This window comes from Suillus subalutaceus (assembly GCF_016647625.1).
Source record: "Suillus subalutaceus strain FC151 chromosome Unknown DFJ58scaffold_100, whole genome shotgun sequence".
Lineage (NCBI taxonomy): Eukaryota > Fungi > Basidiomycota > Agaricomycetes > Boletales > Suillaceae > Suillus > Suillus subalutaceus.
Window position 1 is genome coordinate 37,202 of NW_024540349.1, and position 18,763 is coordinate 55,964.

The 18,763-nt window shown below is 44.7% G+C and overlaps 8 protein-coding genes across 8 annotated transcripts; 3 read left to right on the forward strand and 5 right to left on the reverse strand.

The window, feature by feature from the left end:
• Nucleotides 1–750: 750 nt before the first annotated feature.
• On the reverse strand, nt 751–1,585 carry DFJ58DRAFT_731140 (uncharacterized protein; the record flags this gene model as incomplete). Its single annotated transcript, XM_041386000.1, has 2 exons — nt 751–1,196; nt 1,267–1,585. The coding sequence occupies 2 exons, from the start codon at nt 1,583–1,585 to the stop codon at nt 751–753; spliced, it is 765 nt and encodes a 254-aa protein (XP_041240774.1).
• Nucleotides 1,586–2,224: 639 nt separating this feature from the next.
• Nucleotides 2,225–3,074, reverse strand: DFJ58DRAFT_664711 (uncharacterized protein; the record flags this gene model as incomplete). The annotated part of the gene is made up of 2 exons (XM_041382452.1): nt 2,225–2,874; nt 2,918–3,074. The coding sequence occupies 2 exons, from the start codon at nt 3,072–3,074 to the stop codon at nt 2,225–2,227; spliced, it is 807 nt and encodes a 268-aa protein (XP_041240775.1).
• Nucleotides 3,075–3,237: 163 nt separating this feature from the next.
• On the reverse strand, nt 3,238–3,498 carry DFJ58DRAFT_664691 (uncharacterized protein; the record flags this gene model as incomplete). The annotated part of the gene is made up of 1 exon (XM_041382450.1): nt 3,238–3,498. A coding segment is annotated over one exon (261 nt), but the record flags the coding sequence as incomplete, so codon positions are not given.
• Nucleotides 3,499–3,957: 459 nt separating this feature from the next.
• On the reverse strand, nt 3,958–4,679 carry DFJ58DRAFT_664728 (uncharacterized protein; the record flags this gene model as incomplete). The annotated part of the gene is made up of 2 exons (XM_041382454.1): nt 3,958–4,467; nt 4,521–4,679. The coding sequence occupies 2 exons, from the start codon at nt 4,677–4,679 to the stop codon at nt 3,958–3,960; spliced, it is 669 nt and encodes a 222-aa protein (XP_041240777.1).
• A 2,525-nt stretch (nt 4,680–7,204) lies between these two features.
• DFJ58DRAFT_664682 (uncharacterized protein) lies at nt 7,205–7,997 on the reverse strand (the record flags this gene model as incomplete). The annotated part of the gene is made up of 2 exons (XM_041382449.1): nt 7,205–7,820; nt 7,861–7,997. 2 exons carry the CDS (start codon nt 7,995–7,997, stop codon nt 7,205–7,207), a joined length of 753 nt encoding a protein of 250 aa, XP_041240778.1.
• A 3,405-nt stretch (nt 7,998–11,402) lies between these two features.
• Nucleotides 11,403–11,894, forward strand: DFJ58DRAFT_664735 (uncharacterized protein; the record flags this gene model as incomplete). Its single annotated transcript, XM_041382455.1, has 1 exon — nt 11,403–11,894. A coding segment is annotated over one exon (492 nt), but the record flags the coding sequence as incomplete, so codon positions are not given.
• A 180-nt stretch (nt 11,895–12,074) lies between these two features.
• On the forward strand, nt 12,075–14,220 carry DFJ58DRAFT_843957 (uncharacterized protein; the record flags this gene model as incomplete). Its single annotated transcript, XM_041393026.1, has 8 exons — nt 12,075–12,479; nt 12,530–12,556; nt 12,712–13,072; nt 13,134–13,283; nt 13,527–13,673; nt 13,729–13,831; nt 13,870–13,952; nt 14,012–14,220. The coding sequence occupies 8 exons, from the start codon at nt 12,075–12,077 to the stop codon at nt 14,218–14,220; spliced, it is 1,485 nt and encodes a 494-aa protein (XP_041240780.1).
• Nucleotides 14,221–14,695: 475 nt separating this feature from the next.
• Nucleotides 14,696–16,297, forward strand: DFJ58DRAFT_843958 (uncharacterized protein; the record flags this gene model as incomplete). Its single annotated transcript, XM_041393027.1, has 8 exons — nt 14,696–14,948; nt 14,992–15,059; nt 15,111–15,187; nt 15,265–15,559; nt 15,639–15,854; nt 15,904–15,942; nt 16,006–16,034; nt 16,090–16,297. 8 exons carry the CDS (start codon nt 14,696–14,698, stop codon nt 16,295–16,297), a joined length of 1,185 nt encoding a protein of 394 aa, XP_041240781.1.
• Between the last annotated feature and the right edge of the window lie 2,466 nt (nt 16,298–18,763).

The window sequence follows — 18,763 nt, forward strand, 5'->3', positions numbered from 1 at the left end:
GATTCTGGAGATGAAACTGCAGATATGCATTGACGAGGGCTTCATATTGGTCTGCCCATGCATATGTGAGTCTGGCGGTACAGTCATGACGGTCACGATCATCAATACGAGTTCTGGATCACCTATTACTCCCACATTTCCTAGTCAAGTAAGTCTTACATCAACATGTTTCCATGCTCTTAATATTGTTGACCGAATGAACATAATCTCCTTGAGGTTTATGCCGTGAATAGAGCAGGAGGTGTAGTTGACAGGTGAGATGACCTCACCGGCAATAGTGATGCACCGGGAGATGACGTCCAAGCTTCGGTTGCTAGAGATGCTGTCACTTGGGCAGGAATCAGAATCTTGGCTCGGACCGAAGGAGGAATGTAGCAATTTTCAGTAGGGAGATGTGGATTACTAGCACTGGACAGAGGGGCGCAAAGATTCAGCATATACTTGCAGGGCGTCGGCATATGATACTCCCAGTGTTTCTTCATCTGCTCGTTTGTCACTTAGTCTCACGTCTCACAGTCCAAGGGTCTAAATTGCATTACCCTGTCAGTCAAGTGTCTAAGTTCTAATAGAAATTTTCAACTTACAACATCACTCATAATTGGTTGAATGACCCTTGGTGCATTGTGTGATGTTCGATTAGATAGCGGGACCTGTTGAAGAGTCAGTCAAGCATCTGAGTTCAAACAGAAATTTTCAACTTACAATATCACTCATATTTGGTTGAGTGGCCCTCGGTGCATTGTGTGATGGTCAATTAGATAGCAGGACCTGTTGAAGACGCCATGTGACTATCTTTGGTGCTGCAACTCCTGATGTCTGGGGGAAATGAGAAAGCAAAGGATGTGCAAGAGAACCTGGCGCTCGGCCAATGAACTCAAAGCAAGAGCCTGATGGTACATCACATGGCTGGGGGATGAGAGGATGCGAGTCCCTGTGTGGAGCAGAAGCGAGTGGTTGCTGCTCTAATACATCCTGCTTCCATTGATGTGCAATGCGCTGCTCCTTGAATTTCTGTGCGATTACAATAGCCCACCGTTCGATGAAATTTTGGACAAGCTCTGCCGCAACAACATGCAGTTCTGGGAGGTCATAAAGGACTTTGGGATTGAGATACACGTTTGCTGATATGTTCTCCATACTGAGGTCAGTGTTTGGTGCGGTTGCACCAGGATGGTGTAGGACAATGGTAGAACCACCTGACAGTCAATCAAGAAGTGTGCACTGTTGGACTTGAGGTGAGAAAATGCCAGAATGAATGAAAGAAACATACAAGATCATAGATTGTGCGACGGATTCGAGTGAGATGGAATTTCCTATCTTCATGCACTCTTTTCTTGTCCTCAGTATTCATCCCCTCAAAACACCAGTTCAATAGTGACGTTAATGGGTGAAACCCCCTGTCGGTGTCAAGATGATTTCCATCACGATGCATATTGTAAGCAGACATTGCAAGCAGAGCAGAAATCCAGCGATCAGACCAAGAAGTAAGTTCTGGAGGCTTTGAAATTCGCTCTAGAAGAGTACTGATCCCATCAAAAGTTGGTGAAACATCAAAGCCATTACTATTAGACCAAGATGAAGACATTGTGAAGCAGCAGTTTGTGGTAGTGGTTCAAATGATTCTTGTTCAGTGTTGCTTACACATAAGTCAATGAGGCTTGTGCGCGGTAGATTATGTATGCTTAAATTATCAATACTATTCAATGTTCAATGTGCAAGTTTTGAGCATTCTCAATGATCTACTAAATGCAAAACTCTGAATGCAATGACTCAGGATCTCATTCTGCCAATAGCAAATGCAGCATGAGTCCATGATCCAAATAATCTGCATGCAGGTCCTGAAAGTAGCTTGATTGACAAGTTTGCTGTCCCCAAATGAAAAGTGCTAGATTATTTGCACTAGACGCAGGTCCTGAAAGTAGCTTGATTGACAAGTTCGCTGTCCCCAAATGAAAGTGCTAGATTATTTGCACTACACACAGGTCCTGAAAGTAACTCGATTGACAAGTTCACTGCCCAAAATGAAAAGTGCTAGATTATTTGCACTACATGCAGGTCCTGAAAGTAGCTCGATTGACAGGTTCGCTGTCCCCAAATGAAAAGTGCTAGATTATTTGCACTAGGGTCAGTTACAAGCAGCAACATCTTGACTTTCCTACCTCATGATTGTTCTACTACATAAGACATGCTAAAGTGTAAATGTGTCATTACAATTACATATGCTTCATATCTCATCAGGGCATCCCAAGACAACCTCCAGTGCACTCTGCATATCAGTGATTTCCTCAGGCTCATCATTCCCATCATCCTGTATCTCCTGATGCATTGAGCCATGGGCAGCACTATTGGAAGGCTGGACTGGGCAGCCGACTCGAGAACCTGGACTGAAGCTCCCCGTATAACCAGCAAGTTGCTGGATTTGTTGAATACGGCTATGGTGCCCTGCGTTGACGTTGCAGAGATAAGTCCAATGACGGTCTAGTTCTGCAGCAAGCGGAGGGTCAGTGGACTGCAACATTGAAATTGACATTGCATAGTCTTCTTCATCATCTCTCATCTTTGTTAGCAACCGGACAATCTCAATGTTACATCTTGTGAGCTCTTCCTTTGAGCGCTGAACATCAAAATATTGTATGGCAGCTTGACGATTGGCAGGACTTGCCCAACGCTTCGCATGAATTTGCTCGTCGGTTTTGCATAGGAGATCAAATTTGCCTGCGAAAGAATATTCAGCAATCTTCTCCCAAGTAAGCTCAGGGTGCAGGGGATCTAGTTGTGCAGCAAATTTGTTGTACCGTTCAATGGCATTACGGATTGCATTTGCACAAGTCTTCAAAGCCTTGGATATCTGAGTTTCGCAGTTTATACCCTGCTCTGAATCTTAAGTATCCAGCTGTCAAATAAGCAAAACACATACCAAGCCCACTCATTTGCAGCTTGGTCAATTCTAACAGCTGCATCACTACAAGCTGCTCAACATCATCAGCAGCCTTATGAAAACTGCAGTGGGTGATCCGTGATTGTGCTGCAACATGTCTGGGGTCTGTGGGAGACCAATGCTCCGTCAACCCCATTTGGTTTTCGAAAGCCTCTACCACATCCATTTTCATCGACAGCTTCTTGCTAGTATTGGTCTGCCGACGAGTTACACCAGCAATTTCTTTCCGACTGTACCCATCATTGATGTTTTGGAAATCGAGTGTCTGGAAGTCTCTGCAGGCTGCCTGATGAGGCTGCCTATGAAATTGTTAGCGAGTCTGCAAGACATGAACACAATACATACTCAGCATCCTCCAATTCAAGTAGTACCTTTACATAGTCAATCTCGACTGAATCCTCTTTGCACTTACTTGCTGCAGTTTGAAGGTAGAGACACTCATCTGATAAATCAGCCTCAAAATCATCAGGCGACATGGGAAATTGATGGAGGAAGTCTTCATTTGTCCGGATAGAGTCAAGTGCTTGGACGTAATTGTGGTATATGAATGTACCTAGTAGTAGTAGTTGAGAATTAATAAAACCTAATCAAACACTATAAAATAACATACTGAGAGAAGCGTATTGTCAAGCTTTGAGAAGTGAAAATGTTCATCCAGGACCTGATGGCGGTGGAATTCACTTGCATTACGAATTTCTGGAGCAACTCCATTGGATTCTGAGAACGTGCACTCACAGGTCTCAAAGTCCTCCTTGCCAGCTTGTACTTACAATGGTGTTGGACCTGGCATAGACGGTTGTGCACATGCCCATGGAACCCATTGACCACACCGTCAACACCAAGTTGATGGACAGTGGAGGAGAGAGAGCTTCGAGAGATTATTTTTTCAAACATGCACTTGATATCATAGCCATAGATGAAAGGTCATTGGTAGACCTCCATAAGCCGGTGAATTGTCGCAAGCGGGTATTTCATTCTGGTTCAACATAATCAGGTCATGTAACCGGGAAAAAAAAAACTTACAGTTCTCCACTTCTCACCATATCACATATGGTAAGAAGATCTAGACACACAGAGACTGGCTCCGATGAGCTAGAATCATCTGAGTCAGGTTCATCTACCCATGTGTCATTAGTCTTGGTAGCCTGCCCTGAATCTGGCACCTCAGTAGGCAACGATGCCTGCTGTCGTGCATTGCAAACCTCGTGCTTGAACCTATCAACATATTCCTCTGACATCCAAAAATAACAGCACTGGTCTCGGGGATCAGGGTGCTCATTGCTGTGGTGGAGAACTGGGTCTACAAGTTTGGCAGAATTGTTTCTGTCCATCGAGAGCTGGAAAGAAAAGAATATGGTGGGCTCATCCTCAAATTCGTAGTGGCAAGCAGGACATGCGTTGAGCATATGCCAGTTAGGTGAATCTTGTCCCAGTGCAGAGTCGACATGAGTATCGACACGATGCTGGACTTCGATATAGACATCGAAGGCAACCCACAACTGATCCGCAAGATACCGGTGATAATGAATCTACCAGTTATGTATATGTGTTAGTCAGAAACCACTAAATCAAATACACTTACCCCATGAAGATGACACAACTTTTTCGCCTCAGCATGAATACTAAGGTGTGGACACACACGGTGTGTCTGGCGATTTACTTCCAATGTATGTATTGTAATGGCCACCGTTGGCTTGATGGGAGATGCCACAATGCATCCTTCACAGCATGAGCGATACATTGAGATATGTGGATGTATGTCGGAAGACGCGAATGGAGCGATCTAGTGAGAGATTAGCAGGAATCATAGTCTACAACATAAAGACATACCAAAGATATCAATGACTTCAATGGTGAACTGGTCGGCCTCATCATCACTTACATCTGAGGGCTGCTCCTCCATATATTGTAGGTATGCATCAGTCAAATCCTCGTATTGAGATGCCCAAGCTTGAGCCATTTCAACAATTTGATTGGTCTGATCGTGATGGTCATAACACTTGCTAAATAGAGGTTCAGTGCATCAAATAGAGGAAGAGTAGTAGAGTTCTGACCTTGTCATAGTCAACATATTATTGAGCTCACTGTATAACTCATATTCCCCACCAGCGTGACTAGTTTCAATGCCTTCAGCACCAGCAGGCGGAATAGCAGAAATAATGTCCATGGGATAAGCATCATCCTGTGGACTGAAATGAGTTGAAAAATTGATGGGGTCATCAGTAGGCTGAGCGGCCTGCTCAGCCAGAAAAAAACCGCTCACATTGATGGAGATCAAGTGCTGTATAAGTTGGAAAGCATGTTAATCATCTCGGCGCACAGTAGAAGAACATAAAACATACACCTGAGGTGACGATTCCACTGGTGGAATGCCTCTTGTTCCTTCTGCTTCAAATGTCCTGCGCGAACAACTTCTGGACATTTCCAACAACCCACAGTAATTAGAGCACCCTGAGAGGTGCCACAAACAGAATATTTTGCCTTCATGAATATTGTCGTTGTTGTTGATGGTAAAGGGTTGTTGTTGTCAATGGTATAGCATGCAGTGTTGCCTTTTTGGGACAGCGGTAATGAGGCACATGCATCGTCAACGGTGGTTGCTGGGGTGCCCCGCCAGTGCTCACAGACAAATCTATTGCCTTACAAGTACTGTGCTGGTTGCTGGGGTGCCCTGCCGGTGCTCACAAACAGAAAAACAACCTTACAGTGAATCTAAGTCATAGCTGGTTCCCACTACCTGAGACAAGGAAATACTAATTAAAATATCCTCCATACATGAAAAAGTGCGCCTCCAAAAGACACGAGAATGAGTGAGATAGTGAGCTCACTGCCTGACACAACACTGACACAGTGTTGCCTTTTTGGGACAACGGTAATGAGGCATGTGCATTGTCAACAGCGGTTGCTGGGGTGCCCCGCCGGTGCTCACAGACAAATCTATTGCCTTATAAGTACTGTGCTGGTTGCTGGGGTGCCCTGCTGGTGCTCACAAACAGAAAAAACTACCTTACAGTGAATCTAGGTCGTAGCTGGTTCCCGGTGCGCCCCGCCAGATCTCACAAAAGCGTTATTTCAACAATATTAAGAGTGTGGAAACATGTTGATGTAAGACTTACTTGACTAGGAAATGTGGGAGGAATAGGTGTTCTGGATAGTCCCATCAGAGAAAGGCAGTAGAAAAAAAATGGCGTGTAATTACGCACCGTTGGCATGAGAAAGCATGGCCAAGTCCCTCATAAAGCTCCATCTCCCTGCCACCATGGCTGACTGCAAAACCTTCCTCGCCAATGGGGGGGATAATACTTGAAAAATCCATGTCATTGTTGATTCCGTTGTTGTTGAGGTCAGGTGTGGGCATGGTAACACTGCGCTCAGCCTTGAGAAATCGTTCTCTCTGCTGCAAATTCATGACTGTAGATACTATTAGGTGGTAGCAATAGAAATGAACAGAGAAAACTTACGTCGAAGCTGGGATGCACGTTCTGCAGATGCCCCCGCTGCTCGTTTGGGACAGTCCTGGCTGCGGACCACTCTATTTCTCCTCCCTCCGATGGATATTCGCGATGCCTGTGAGATGCCAAGTGTGCTGGAGCTGCTTTTCGTCATTAGAAACAGAGAATCTTGAAGGATGATGGTGGTTGAAGGTAGGTGCCTTTAAGATGACCAAAAGGTAGGAAGATTGAGGGAATTGTTGAGCTCGTCATGGGTGATGGTGAGTGCAAGGTTGAAGGCAACAGTGGCGACACGCTATTACCGAATACAATGCTTGTGTCAGCTTTCCCGCGTGCTACCCAAGGGTAACAATACTAAATGTTTTAAGTCACCTAGATTTGCTGGTCTGGACCGCTGGTCCTCACAAATAATGGTTTGTAGGTTAATATGAGGGTGAGTAGACGTCTTAGGTACCACTTTACTATATTAGAAAGGTGGGAGTAATAGGTGGCTTTGAACCAGGTCGCAAAACTTACTTTCGCCCATGTGGGTTAATATATATCCATAGTCCGGTATGGCGTTATATTTGCACATTTATCATTTGCATGTTCCCGCACCTTGCGCGCTGCGCGTTTTGTCATCAGAGAGCTTGCGCGTTGTATTCAGAGCTTGCGCATTGTATTCATGAGCTTGCACATTTTATTTATGACTTCCCGCCTGTGTCCATGAAGAGCTTCGTCTGCAGTGACACTGGCACTGACTCAACGCCACATTTTTCACAAATATGATGAGTGCATCATGGATAAAATCTAGCGGTACTAAACACGAGTAAAACTATGGCTCAAAAATTAACTTTTTGACTAGAAAGTGACAAGCTTCAGAAACAAAATGTTCTGCATGATGAAACACAGTTCCTTGATCCAGGATCTTGAACATTAGTTCTTTGCAACCCTCACTAACCTGTCCAAACGTCAGTTCCTTGAAGCGCTTGACGGCATCACTATATGGTTGTGGATTCCTGCCATCGAGAAGGAACCGGGCCATTCCATTCCACCAAATAGCATGCCAATCCTCACTACAACCTGTCGGGTCTTGACAGTCACTCAAGTGCATCAATATTTTCGGCTCCTCCGCAGCTACGATCCGACGATGATGATTGAGTGCTGCTTGAACATAAACGATGTTCAAAAATACCTCATGTCCCATTAGCTCGCGGTGTGTGTGTGTGATTTCAGTAACGGGTGTTTCTGCCAGTAGCTGGAAAGCGAACGGAAAGATGGAGTGGACATGGTATCTGATGGCCAGGTTGATCAACTGAGCTGGATGGAAGCAGAAATGTGCAGAAAATATGCGGTGCACGACAAATTCTCGTGTATGGCAGCATTGATACATGTCGCAGAAGTGGAGGAATTTTGAGAGCTTGTCAGTGGTATAAGGACCGGTGCGCACTCTACAGGCAGTTCAATGGCTGAATAGTAAGGAGCATAAACAACATATTGACATACCTTCCAAAAGTATGTTCAAGAAACAATTTGAATGCGTCCCGGGACAGTCCATTGAGGTGGATGGGCCTATCATCACTCACTCCATCCAGTTCTATTTGTCCATCCTGTGTGGCAGCAAACATATCGCGAAAAACATTTGAATATGTCGATAATATTGATTTGCAGAGTTTGTACAGCACATTCTCAACCTTCCAGCAGAGCTTTCAAACAAGGAATGATTCGATAATGGAAAAAACTCACCTGAAAAACATGACTTGAAGCATGAAAATAAAAGATTGGGTGTCGAGTTGGGACATCAGTTTCAGACATAGTAATGCTGGTAAGAAGTTGGACATTCAAGATGGCCCCAATTGAGCTTGAAGGTTAACTGAATATTGTCGAATCTCAGCATCTGCTGTTTGGTTGTGTTGGGTCGCTCATGCTTGCTGCAATCACGGTTCTGGGTACCACTGAAGCCAGGTCTTTCAATTATCATGCCTGTAATACTACCACAGACCTTTCCTCAATTTCCATCTCGTGCAGTGACTCAGGCTCCGTTGCCAGCAAACTTTCTCACTGCACATGATATACTCTCAGATACCTACCGGCATACCTTCCAGATTCTGAATCAAGAAGATGCTGATCCCCTTCAGCTTATGTTTTATATAGAAACACTATCAGGAGATGCCATACCTCTCCTAGAAGCGCTTGCACAGAATCCTTGAGGCAACGAGATATGTGATTGGTTATCTCATGCAGCAAATGTGCTAGGAGAACTCTTAGCGCAGTTGTCATTGTTTCAATATAATACTCAAAACCGGTAATTCACACTATTGGCTTACTTGATTTCAATAGTTATTAATTGCGCAACCAAGTATGGACAAGGACGTGGTGTTTCTGGAACCAGTAACCTTGCTGCGCACGAATTGTGCAGGTCGCCTGAAGAAAATTATTGACATTGAATTCCTCACTGAAGCAGTTTTAAATTCACGACAGATTAACCTGACAGAACTTGCTAAGACATTGGGACTCCACAGGAATACTCTGCAACTCTATATGAAAGGCCATGGAGTCGCACAAAAGTACTCTGAACTTACCAATGGCGATCTGGATATCCTTGTTGGCGAGTTCAAAAAAAGCGACCGGACTCAGGCATCAGATACATAATCGGTTTTTCTTCACAGACATGGTCTCCGAGTGCAGCATCAACGAGTTGTGGAATCACTTCGTAGAGTGGATGGCTTGGGTCAGGTGTTACGAGATTGTCGAGTCAAGCGTAGGCGAAAATACCATGTGAAGTGCCCCAATGCTTTATGGCATGTAGACGAGCATCATAAGCTAATCCGATGGGGAATCGTGATTCATGGTTTTATTGATGGGTTTTGTAGAATGGTCCGAGTCTGATGTGTTTCATTTCTGTATTTGATTCTAATGTCTATTCTCATCAGATAACGGGACTTAGAGCGAGTAATAATAACCGCTCGGTTACTGTCTTAGACCTTTTCAAGCATGTAACACAAGACTTTGGGACACCCTCTCGCGTGCAAGGAGATCGTGGTGGAGAAAACCTCGACGTTGCAACTTATATGATAATGAAAAATGGACCATGCCGAGCATCGTTGTCTTAATAACCGAGGGTCTTATATAAATACGTGTAAGAATGTAATGACACCACAATTACACTGGATAAGACTTCTTGCCAGTCCTCGATTAACACGGTCTACGACTTTTCTTCTTTCGTGGTAGATAACATGTGAGTTCTTGGGAGGCTCGCTAAACCAATCAGTCAGATTAACTTAGCCGGAGCTTTATTATCTCTGATTGAAACTATGGGATTGTCTAGGATATACCGTCTAGACACTTGAACTGGTTTCCTGAATATACGGTTAACTGTTGAGAAGCTGGTCTCAAATGTGACTATGTGGACCAAAGCTCGTGTTGGTCAATATACAAATACCTGGTGAGAACGCTGGTCTCACAAATAACAACAAATGACAAATATAAAACAATGACAAATAACAACAATGACCAAAGCTCGTGTTGGTCAGTATACAAATACCTGGTGAGAACGCTGGTCTCACAAATAACAACGGTGACCAAAGCTCGTGTTGGTCAGTAAACACTACGTGGTGAGAACACTGGTCTCACAAAACTGGGTTTCTATCGCGAGAAACTTACGTAATCTCAAGGGAAACACTTTCCCTGCACTTGCCTGGACAGTTCTTACAAAGGAAATGGGCTTTGTAAGCAGCAATTTGTTCAGACTGAAGCTTCTTAGGTGAGAGTTCAATTTGCTCAAGAGGGAGATTCTTGAATGCAACAAGTGGGAGATCTATTTTTTGGGGGAGAATGGGCTCTCCTTATATACATTTTGTGTGGGAATATTATGTAAGTAAAAAGGTGATGTAATGACTTCAGAATGTGAGAAGAATATTCCAAAAACTGGAGCAGAATGTTCTAGCAGGTGCAAAAGAACATTCCAGAATATTCATGGTGGGATAATGACATCATTCTGAGTCACTATGAGTCACTATGAGTCATTATGAGTCATTGGAATGTTCTAGCAAATTCCATGGAACATGACATCATTATGACATCACTATGATATCATATCTTTCAACCAAAATACCTGCAGGAGTGTAGGTGAAGTCCTATGACATCATTATGACATCATACCCTGTAGGTACAATTTTATGAAGCATCTGATTAGTCAGAGCATCCTAATAGAAAAGTAAAGTAAAGAAACACTAGAGAAAACAACTCAGAAATAATGGAACAAATAATAGTACACAATACGCGGGCTTTTTAGATAGGTTTTTGTTAGGCTTTGAACTTTTCTCTATGGGTTTCTCTAGCCAAAGTGAATAAGCCAAATGAAAGGCAATACATTAACCTTCATTTTGCTTCTCATATCAACTAGGTCATTATGTGATTCCCATCTCACATATGACTTTTCTTCAAAACATGGTGGATTCATGAATCACTGAGGGAAAACTGAAACTATTGGACCAAGGTTTGATACCAAGGTATGGGTTGACTAGTCTGAGGACTAAGCTAACAGACTTTTGTCTTTTAGGGGGATACCTAGTAGTCATGTCCATGCATGATTCCCAAATCATGCAGGACATCGTTCATGTGGGGATTGTGAGTCATACTTGATTCTGTTGATTAACTAAGTCACATGCTAACTCTGAGTACCAGTTCTACCCGTAATTCGCGAATCGAGCATTTGTGGGTTGAGGTGGGCACCCAGTTTGCTCAGAGATGGAGAGCATTTTTAACTCGACTTGAGAACTACCATGGGCTTCGCCCCAACATCTCTAGTCACATTTGGTTACTCCAAATTCTATTTCTTGGCGAAATCGATCAAGATTGCTCGGATTTCCAAGCGGAGTGGAATTGTCATCCAATACGTGGTCCAGATACGAATGATAAGAGTCTGAAGGTAAGCTCACAGTCGCATTTTTGACATACCTGTGGCATTGACACACTGTGGGACAACACAGGATTTATGTTTTTTGGGGCAAGTGCAATTTGGCGTATATTGAGATGACTGTGAAGGAATTCATCCTGATGTAATTGAAGAATATTATGGGGTACATGGTGATACTGCAACTCGAAGACAACACCAGACCGGAGCGGGACATCCCATGGATGAAGAAGACAGTGATGATGACGACGACGAGGAACCTCAAAACATAGTACAGTCAATCAATGACCAGCAAAGGGACCATGTCCACCATGAAGCCATCAGTGTTCCGTCACAAAGGAAACCTTTCATCAATGACGAAACACACCAGCAATTTGCTGCTGTTCTCACCGAAGTTGTAGCCAAAGATATCACACCATGCCATTGCAGGCTGACCACGGACGAGTGGGAAGGTAATGAATACCCGATTTTTGAGACTATCCCCATTGGTCGACGTGGATCCAAAGAACTTCATGTCTCCCTTGCTGAATTGATATGGTTTAAGCGAGCAAAGCTATGGTGCCAAGCGTCAGTTGTATTGTCATATTTTTTAGCCGCCGGTAGAGAGTGAGTACCTGCAAATACATGTACAGAATATCATATCCTACCAGTGGTGATCTCAGAATTAGTTGCAAATATAAATATGGACACAATCCACCAATTAGCCTCACTTCAGGTCGTTTCCGCCACTTCCTCCTGAAGTCACGGTTTTTCTGCACCCTCTTTCACTCACCCAGGCCACTGTAACTGCATGGATCCTGCTGGCGAGAGCGACCTCACCAATAAATGCATCTATTGTAGAGGTGTTGACACTGATAGTCAACCATGCAACTGCGAGGAATTTTTCACCGAGTCACAGGACATGGCTCATTGTGTGGAGTGTGGCCATGGCCGTAGCAAGCACCCTCGCAAGGTATCAGGCTACACATCAGAAAATGTCCAAGATGAACCTCGCCCAAGTTCATCGGCCGCTGTCAAGAAGATAATGGATCGAATAACTGGTGCAAGTGTTAATGACAAGCTGGTCACCACGAAGCAAGGGAGCCTGCCACTCACCGCTGCCCGAGAAGAAGCCCTATCAATGTTGTCTTCTACTCGGATTGCCAGTTACAATAAGTTGGCCAAGGGTCCTGCGCCATCAACTGGCTTGCGCAAGGTACGAGATGGGCCAACAGCTGGTGCAAAAATTTACTTTATAACTTCTAGGATCACAAAGAAACTAACCCATACCCAGTTAGTAGCCAAACACGCCGGAGCACTCCCTCTAGTAATACCACAGCAACGACCACTGTGTTTCGAGTTGTGTCAATCGCCATGCTAACCTGTGGTGTCGACATAAGTCAAGCAGTGCCCTCAACAGATCAAACTTACACTATATTGTTTGACAGATGAATGGCTTCCTCAGAGAAACCAAAGCCCCAGGCAAGGGTGGGCAAAAGGAAATACAGGCTATGAGGAACCACGGGTGCTACCTTGACCAGCAATTTAGAATCGATAATGGATGGACATATTTGACGATCACAAGAAACCTATGTACTTGGTTTCCAAAGGTCTTTGAATACCTGGATGGGCAAGTTGACAAGCGAGCATCACAACCACCCACCCGAGAAGATAAACCTATTTGGCGCCTCCTCAACAAGACCGGACTGCTGTTGACAGTTGTTGATGTTGCATTTCCAACTGGAAGCGACCTTGCAAAACACAAGGGACGAGATAAAGCCAGTGTCAATGACTGTCATCTCTGGTTTGGTAGGTTCATGTGTCTTTGCATTGCTTCGACATTTATGTGCTAACAAATTCAATTTTCAAGTAACAAGGAATCAAGTCCCTGAGAACGTTTATGAATCCTGGAACACGCAACCTATCATAGCGGGCTCAGATTCCAAACATGATTGCAGTGACCAGCTTTTGTCCAACACAGACAGTTCAGTCGACGATAAGTCAGACAACGAGCTCACGAGTTCCTTAATGGAATTAGATTTAACCGATGTGACAATATAGTTTTCCCTGGGCTGATATTCCCCCTTTTTACTTACCTTCACTTACCCACTTTCCTTAGTTTATGTTCGCATTTTTACTGCTTACATAATCATGTCTCCCTTTCACCACTGTCAGTACCAGTCTGAATCAGAGTCTTTTGCTTGATGATATTTCTACTCTCTGAGCTCTGAGTCTAGTACAGAAATCCTTTAGGGTTGAATAGCAGCTAGGCATAGCAATCTTGACCCAACATTTGAAGAGTACTTTACAGAGTTCTCTTCTTGTTGTGTTTCCCACACCGATGATGAAGTCAAGCACTCAGACTCCAAAGGTAAAATGACAGCTATATTGCCAAGGGGGACTAATCACAGTGAGTGTTCAATTATACTAATCGTGTATGTTCTTACTACTTGTCTGCTTCACAGTGAAAAGAGCTCTTTCTCCTGATGAATCACCATTGGATGCGAAGAGAGTGGTTCAAAAGAAACTCAAGAAAGATTCGTGTTCGTCACTCCACCTGTTTCCCATGTATGTATTTGACATTCAGAAACAACGAGTGACACTAGCATTCCACTATTCTTTATGGACTCAGGAAGTTCAAGTTCTCAGGCCCCTTTGTCAACCCAGCCTACTCAATCCAGTAGCCTCCGTAAGTTCACCATTCCGCTCGCTCATGACTTATTATTTAATCTACACCATTATCACTAGAAACGGCCTCATTTCGCAGTCAAGTGCCTGCTGCCGTCCTGGGGCTCAAGAATGAATTATCACCTCCACTTGAATTTGTGTCAGTCAGTAAGGATGATGTCGTGTGGCGCAACAAAACAGAAGATGATGACCCCTTCGCACCGGAATGTATTAATCCTTGGGATTCTTGTTATATGATGATTCAGAACCCTGCTACCTTTCTCGTCTGAAGATTCAGAGTTGCCATACCGGTCTCCCACCATAATCTGGCTGCAACCATGACAGGTCCAGGTCTATTTTTTGAGTGACAGGCATGCTAATTTCATTTCTTGTTCCTCCTTGTGCTTTGCAGTACATACCGTCAATCTCATCCGACACTCATCACATCTTCTCATACTCCTACCTTGCATCCTCACGATGCACTACCTATTAATTATATAGTGCAATCACATACATGATTTCACTCATTACTTTGCACTCTTTACCGATTGCTGAATGTGATCAAGTTTCTTATGCCGGCAAGATTTTCTACATGGATTCATAATAACATTTGTTGTCAATCGGAGTTTGATGTCAGTACCCTTGGCCTGGTTTGTTTTTTTTCAGCGGGAAACCACGGTTAAAAGCTGAACGCCGTCGGCTTATGCCACAGCTTTCGCTTATAAGGTGTAAACACATTCTAATAGGAAGCCACCCTTCGAAATCATGCCTCCCACCTGTTTGTTACAGTGCAACAGTAGCTGCCTGTCTCCCTTACTTTCTGGATCAGTTAAAGGACCATCCACAGAGAATGTCAAGAGGCACTCCACATCTACAACAAGTCTTGTGAAAAATCGAGCCACTGCCTTTGTTGTCGAGTCAACTTCAAACCTGGAAGTACCAAAGGCGCCCCGGTCAAAACCAGAAATGCTGAAGCCAGAAAACATTGAAAATGCGGAATCAAACATACAGAGTTCTAGTATGTTCGTTGCAACTTACAGACAATTCAATTTATTTACTAGTATCTGCAGGTTTGTGCCAACTGATTATCAGCAGAATTCGAAATGGTGGCGATGGGCCCGAAGTTGAGGTACAAGAAGCTCCATATTTCTTATCTTTCTCAGGCTGATTGCCGTGGTAGATATTCTCGAATGTTTCAGAAGAAAGTTATGATTATGTTCTGAATGTTATTGGATGCGATGATAATCTAGTTCGCAAGTGAGTCTTTTCGTCGTTTTCCAAAATGGAGCTGATCTCATACTTTTGCCTTAAGACCATCATACATACATCCCTAGACTTAAGCAACTCGTCGCCACCCTGCCTTCCCCAATCCATGAGGCGATCCTGGTCCCTTTATGCACCACGATGGGGATCACTGTCAACTCTTTCATCATTCCGGATGATTTCGAAGTCTCCTTACCTATCCACATGGCGCATATGGTGGATGCGCCCACTACTGCAGATCTCCCTCCTAGCGATGAGAGTTATCACCTTGGGATACCCGACATGGTTTTGATGTTCCAGACGGGTAACGACATCCTTCCCTTCTGGCCATTCGAGGTGTCCGTTTCTCAGACTTCTGAAGCTGCCGTAACGAAGCTGCCGAAGTTTTGCTGATCGGAACGAAAATGTCTTGGCCGCCACTCATATCCACATTTCTGAAATGCAGAAACATTCGTTGCCCACGTTTGAATGGGGTGTTGAGAGGGATCTCGCTAAGAGGGGCGTTCAGATGAAGGAGTTGACATATTCGGAAAATGGTGGATTCACATTGCTCTCTCATACATGGTGTCACCCTGTAACAGTTACCATTTCTACATGGATCCACCCCCCTGGAAAACCATTGAACCTGAAATCTCGTAGCTCTCATTATTATGCGACTGCCGTGCGTGTCCCTTAAAGTCGTCTAACATTAATGCTGACTATTCACACAGGTACTCTGCCCCAATCAAGATGAGGGGGCCCTCAAGAAAGTCCAACGCATGTTTTGACATACGCTGGAGATAACCCGTGATACGGTTGTTGAACACCTGCAGAGTGAGCATGCACAGGACGAGGAGCTCCTGTAAGTACTACTATTTGGTTATTATCGTTAAATTCACCAATTCGATTGTTTTCAGCAACTCACTCAAGGCTGTGAAGAAGTGGACCCCACCGAAAGAGTTCCTTAATTGGGACACGTGCAGGAAAGAACTACGGCCAGCGGCAAAGCAAACCGGATTTGATCGGTACCACTCATGGCACCGCAACTTCCTCAAGCGTGCTGCTGATGAGAGTGAGGTTGTACCTAGTTCGTCTAGAATGACCAAGAGAGGGAGGGTCGTGTAATCTGTCTCGTTCTACTGTGCGTCTCGTGCGAATCGTGAATGTTGTCACTAGCTTTAGAATTGGACTAATTGTACTACTATCGTTTTGTACGCTGTGTCAGTGTTGTTTGAACGACTTGTACAATACACTTTTTTCGTTTTTGAGCCATAGTTTTACTCGTGTTTAGTACCGCTAGATTTTATCCATGATGCACTCATCATATTTGTGAAAAATGTGGTGTTGAGTCAGTGCCAGTGTCACTGCAGACGAAGCTCTTCATGGACACAGGTGGGAAGTCATGAATACAACGCACAAGCTCTCTGATGACAAAACTGCGCAGCGCGCAAGGTGCGGGAACGCACAAATAATAAATGTGCAAATATAACGCCATAGTCCGGAAGGTATTGACCTTCACCTGTAGCTTCATATTTGTGAACCTCCCTTTCGTTATGATGTCATTGATTAATCTAGCTCAACTGTTGACTTTTGCCACACCTTCACTTCGACTGTGAGTTTGAGTGAAATCAGGACCTTTTCTCGATCATAAAATTTTGTCGGAAAATCAGGGAATCTTCTTTCCTCTATAAGGCCAAACATAACAATATGATTGTCGATGGCAGAATTATGCTGGTTCTTGTGATTATGTACTATATACCGTGATATATGGCCTTCTATTTTCCTCACGTGTTCACTGATGGATCGGCTTCGAGGACATTTGACTTCCGTGGGTATCTTATACGTCGGACTTCACACTCTTAGATTATGGATGTAAATAACAAAATAACATCAGAAATTCATGCCACTACAATATCTCTAGCGTCCTAACCATGTCTGGAATAGAAGAAAGGTCTTTGACTTGTGCAATAATATCACGATCTGACGCGATTCTCCTGTATTCTCCGCCGCGCTGCTGCGCTAGCAAAAATGCGCTAAAAGGCTGCTCAAGGCGAGCAATCAATCGCAACGCTCGGTCGCTCAGTTCCGAATCAACTGACTCCCATGCTTCAGGGAACCCGTCAGGCGAATCCTGTAACGGAGACCCGGGCGCAGACCAATAACCTTCTTCGCTCTGCGTGTCGTCAGCAACGTCAGGCAGCTCTGCCAAGCCAGGCGGCTCCCCGAAGTCAGAAAGCTCGAGCAAGTGACGATTCCATGGACGAACAAGCAAAAATGTCTGCATGGTGGGTCGTGGTGATGAGAACTGATTTAGCTTGTCCGCCGTGGTGATCAACAGGTCATGAAGCCCGGAGGCCGTGACATTATGTGTCTCCTGGTCTTCGGCTTGACTCCGTTTGACTGCTGTGACACGAAATGCGATGCAAGGCAGATGTAGTCTGCAGTTCGCGAAACGAGGCGCGCTAAGGTTGTCAAGCACGGAGTAAATTTTCATAGCCAAATCTACAGCCATGACATATCGGAGCGAGGCAATCGACGTCTGAATGTCATCTTCGCACAGAGATGGCAGGGTGCATGGTGGAGCCTTGTATGAAGTAATGTCGGCTGGCAGACAGCTATTAAATTCGGATGGTTGGCCCACCCAGTCCAGGGCAGTAATATCACCCGACTGAGCCACGACCTCCTGCAAGAGCCTCCCAAGCGCCTTTTGTTTCTTCTCGCCGTAGATGACAGGCAGGTTGACGCCAAAGATACCAAACAATGAGTACGCGATATCTTCCTGCCACGTGGTGACACGGCCCGACACCCATCGAAGTTTCTCCCGAGCGTCTCTCATTCCCGGACGAAATGCGACGAGGGTTTGTGCATCTATGCCCGATGCATCTCCCATCTCCTGTATGATTGTGAGGGAATCCTTGTGGTTGGGAGAGCGATCGTCGAGATATAAGGACCAATTCTTCTGGTAAAATAGGACAAATTTTGGGGCTAGGAATTCTTGAACTGTCCATCCTCGCGTGTTCCAAGCGCTTCTTGCGAGTGCCCCAGGCTGCGACGAAGGTGGAACATCCGACAAGTAGATGATGGTAAGGGCTGAATGGCGATACCAGATAAACATGGAGTTGACCGATAGTTGGACTTCGACGTTGTTAGTCTGGTCAATGCAACAGGTATCGATCCATGTCCAGCGATACCCCATATCACGAGCAGTTTCACAGAATGACTGCAACTTCGGGATGCCACCGACTGGATCCAAGTAGTACACCACATTGCCCTGGATATCATGTAGCAGCGGCTCCGTCCCTTCCCACCTATGCGATAGCATGACATAACGGAAGTACATAGCCACCACGTCTTGGATGCGCTTCATTTGAAGATCTGTATGCTTCATTGCGGATGACAAAAGCTCCTTGTACTCTGCGCTCGTTTTGAAGTCATTGATCTGTGCCTCGCGATTACATAAGCGCCCAGTGGAGGTGTTGATTAGACGATGCGGGATGTCGTCGAGTTGAGCCTTGATGGTCTCTTGAATGGCTCCTTCTGCTTCGGATGGACTGATATACTGTTGGAGCAAGTCTGCACAAAGAGTCAACA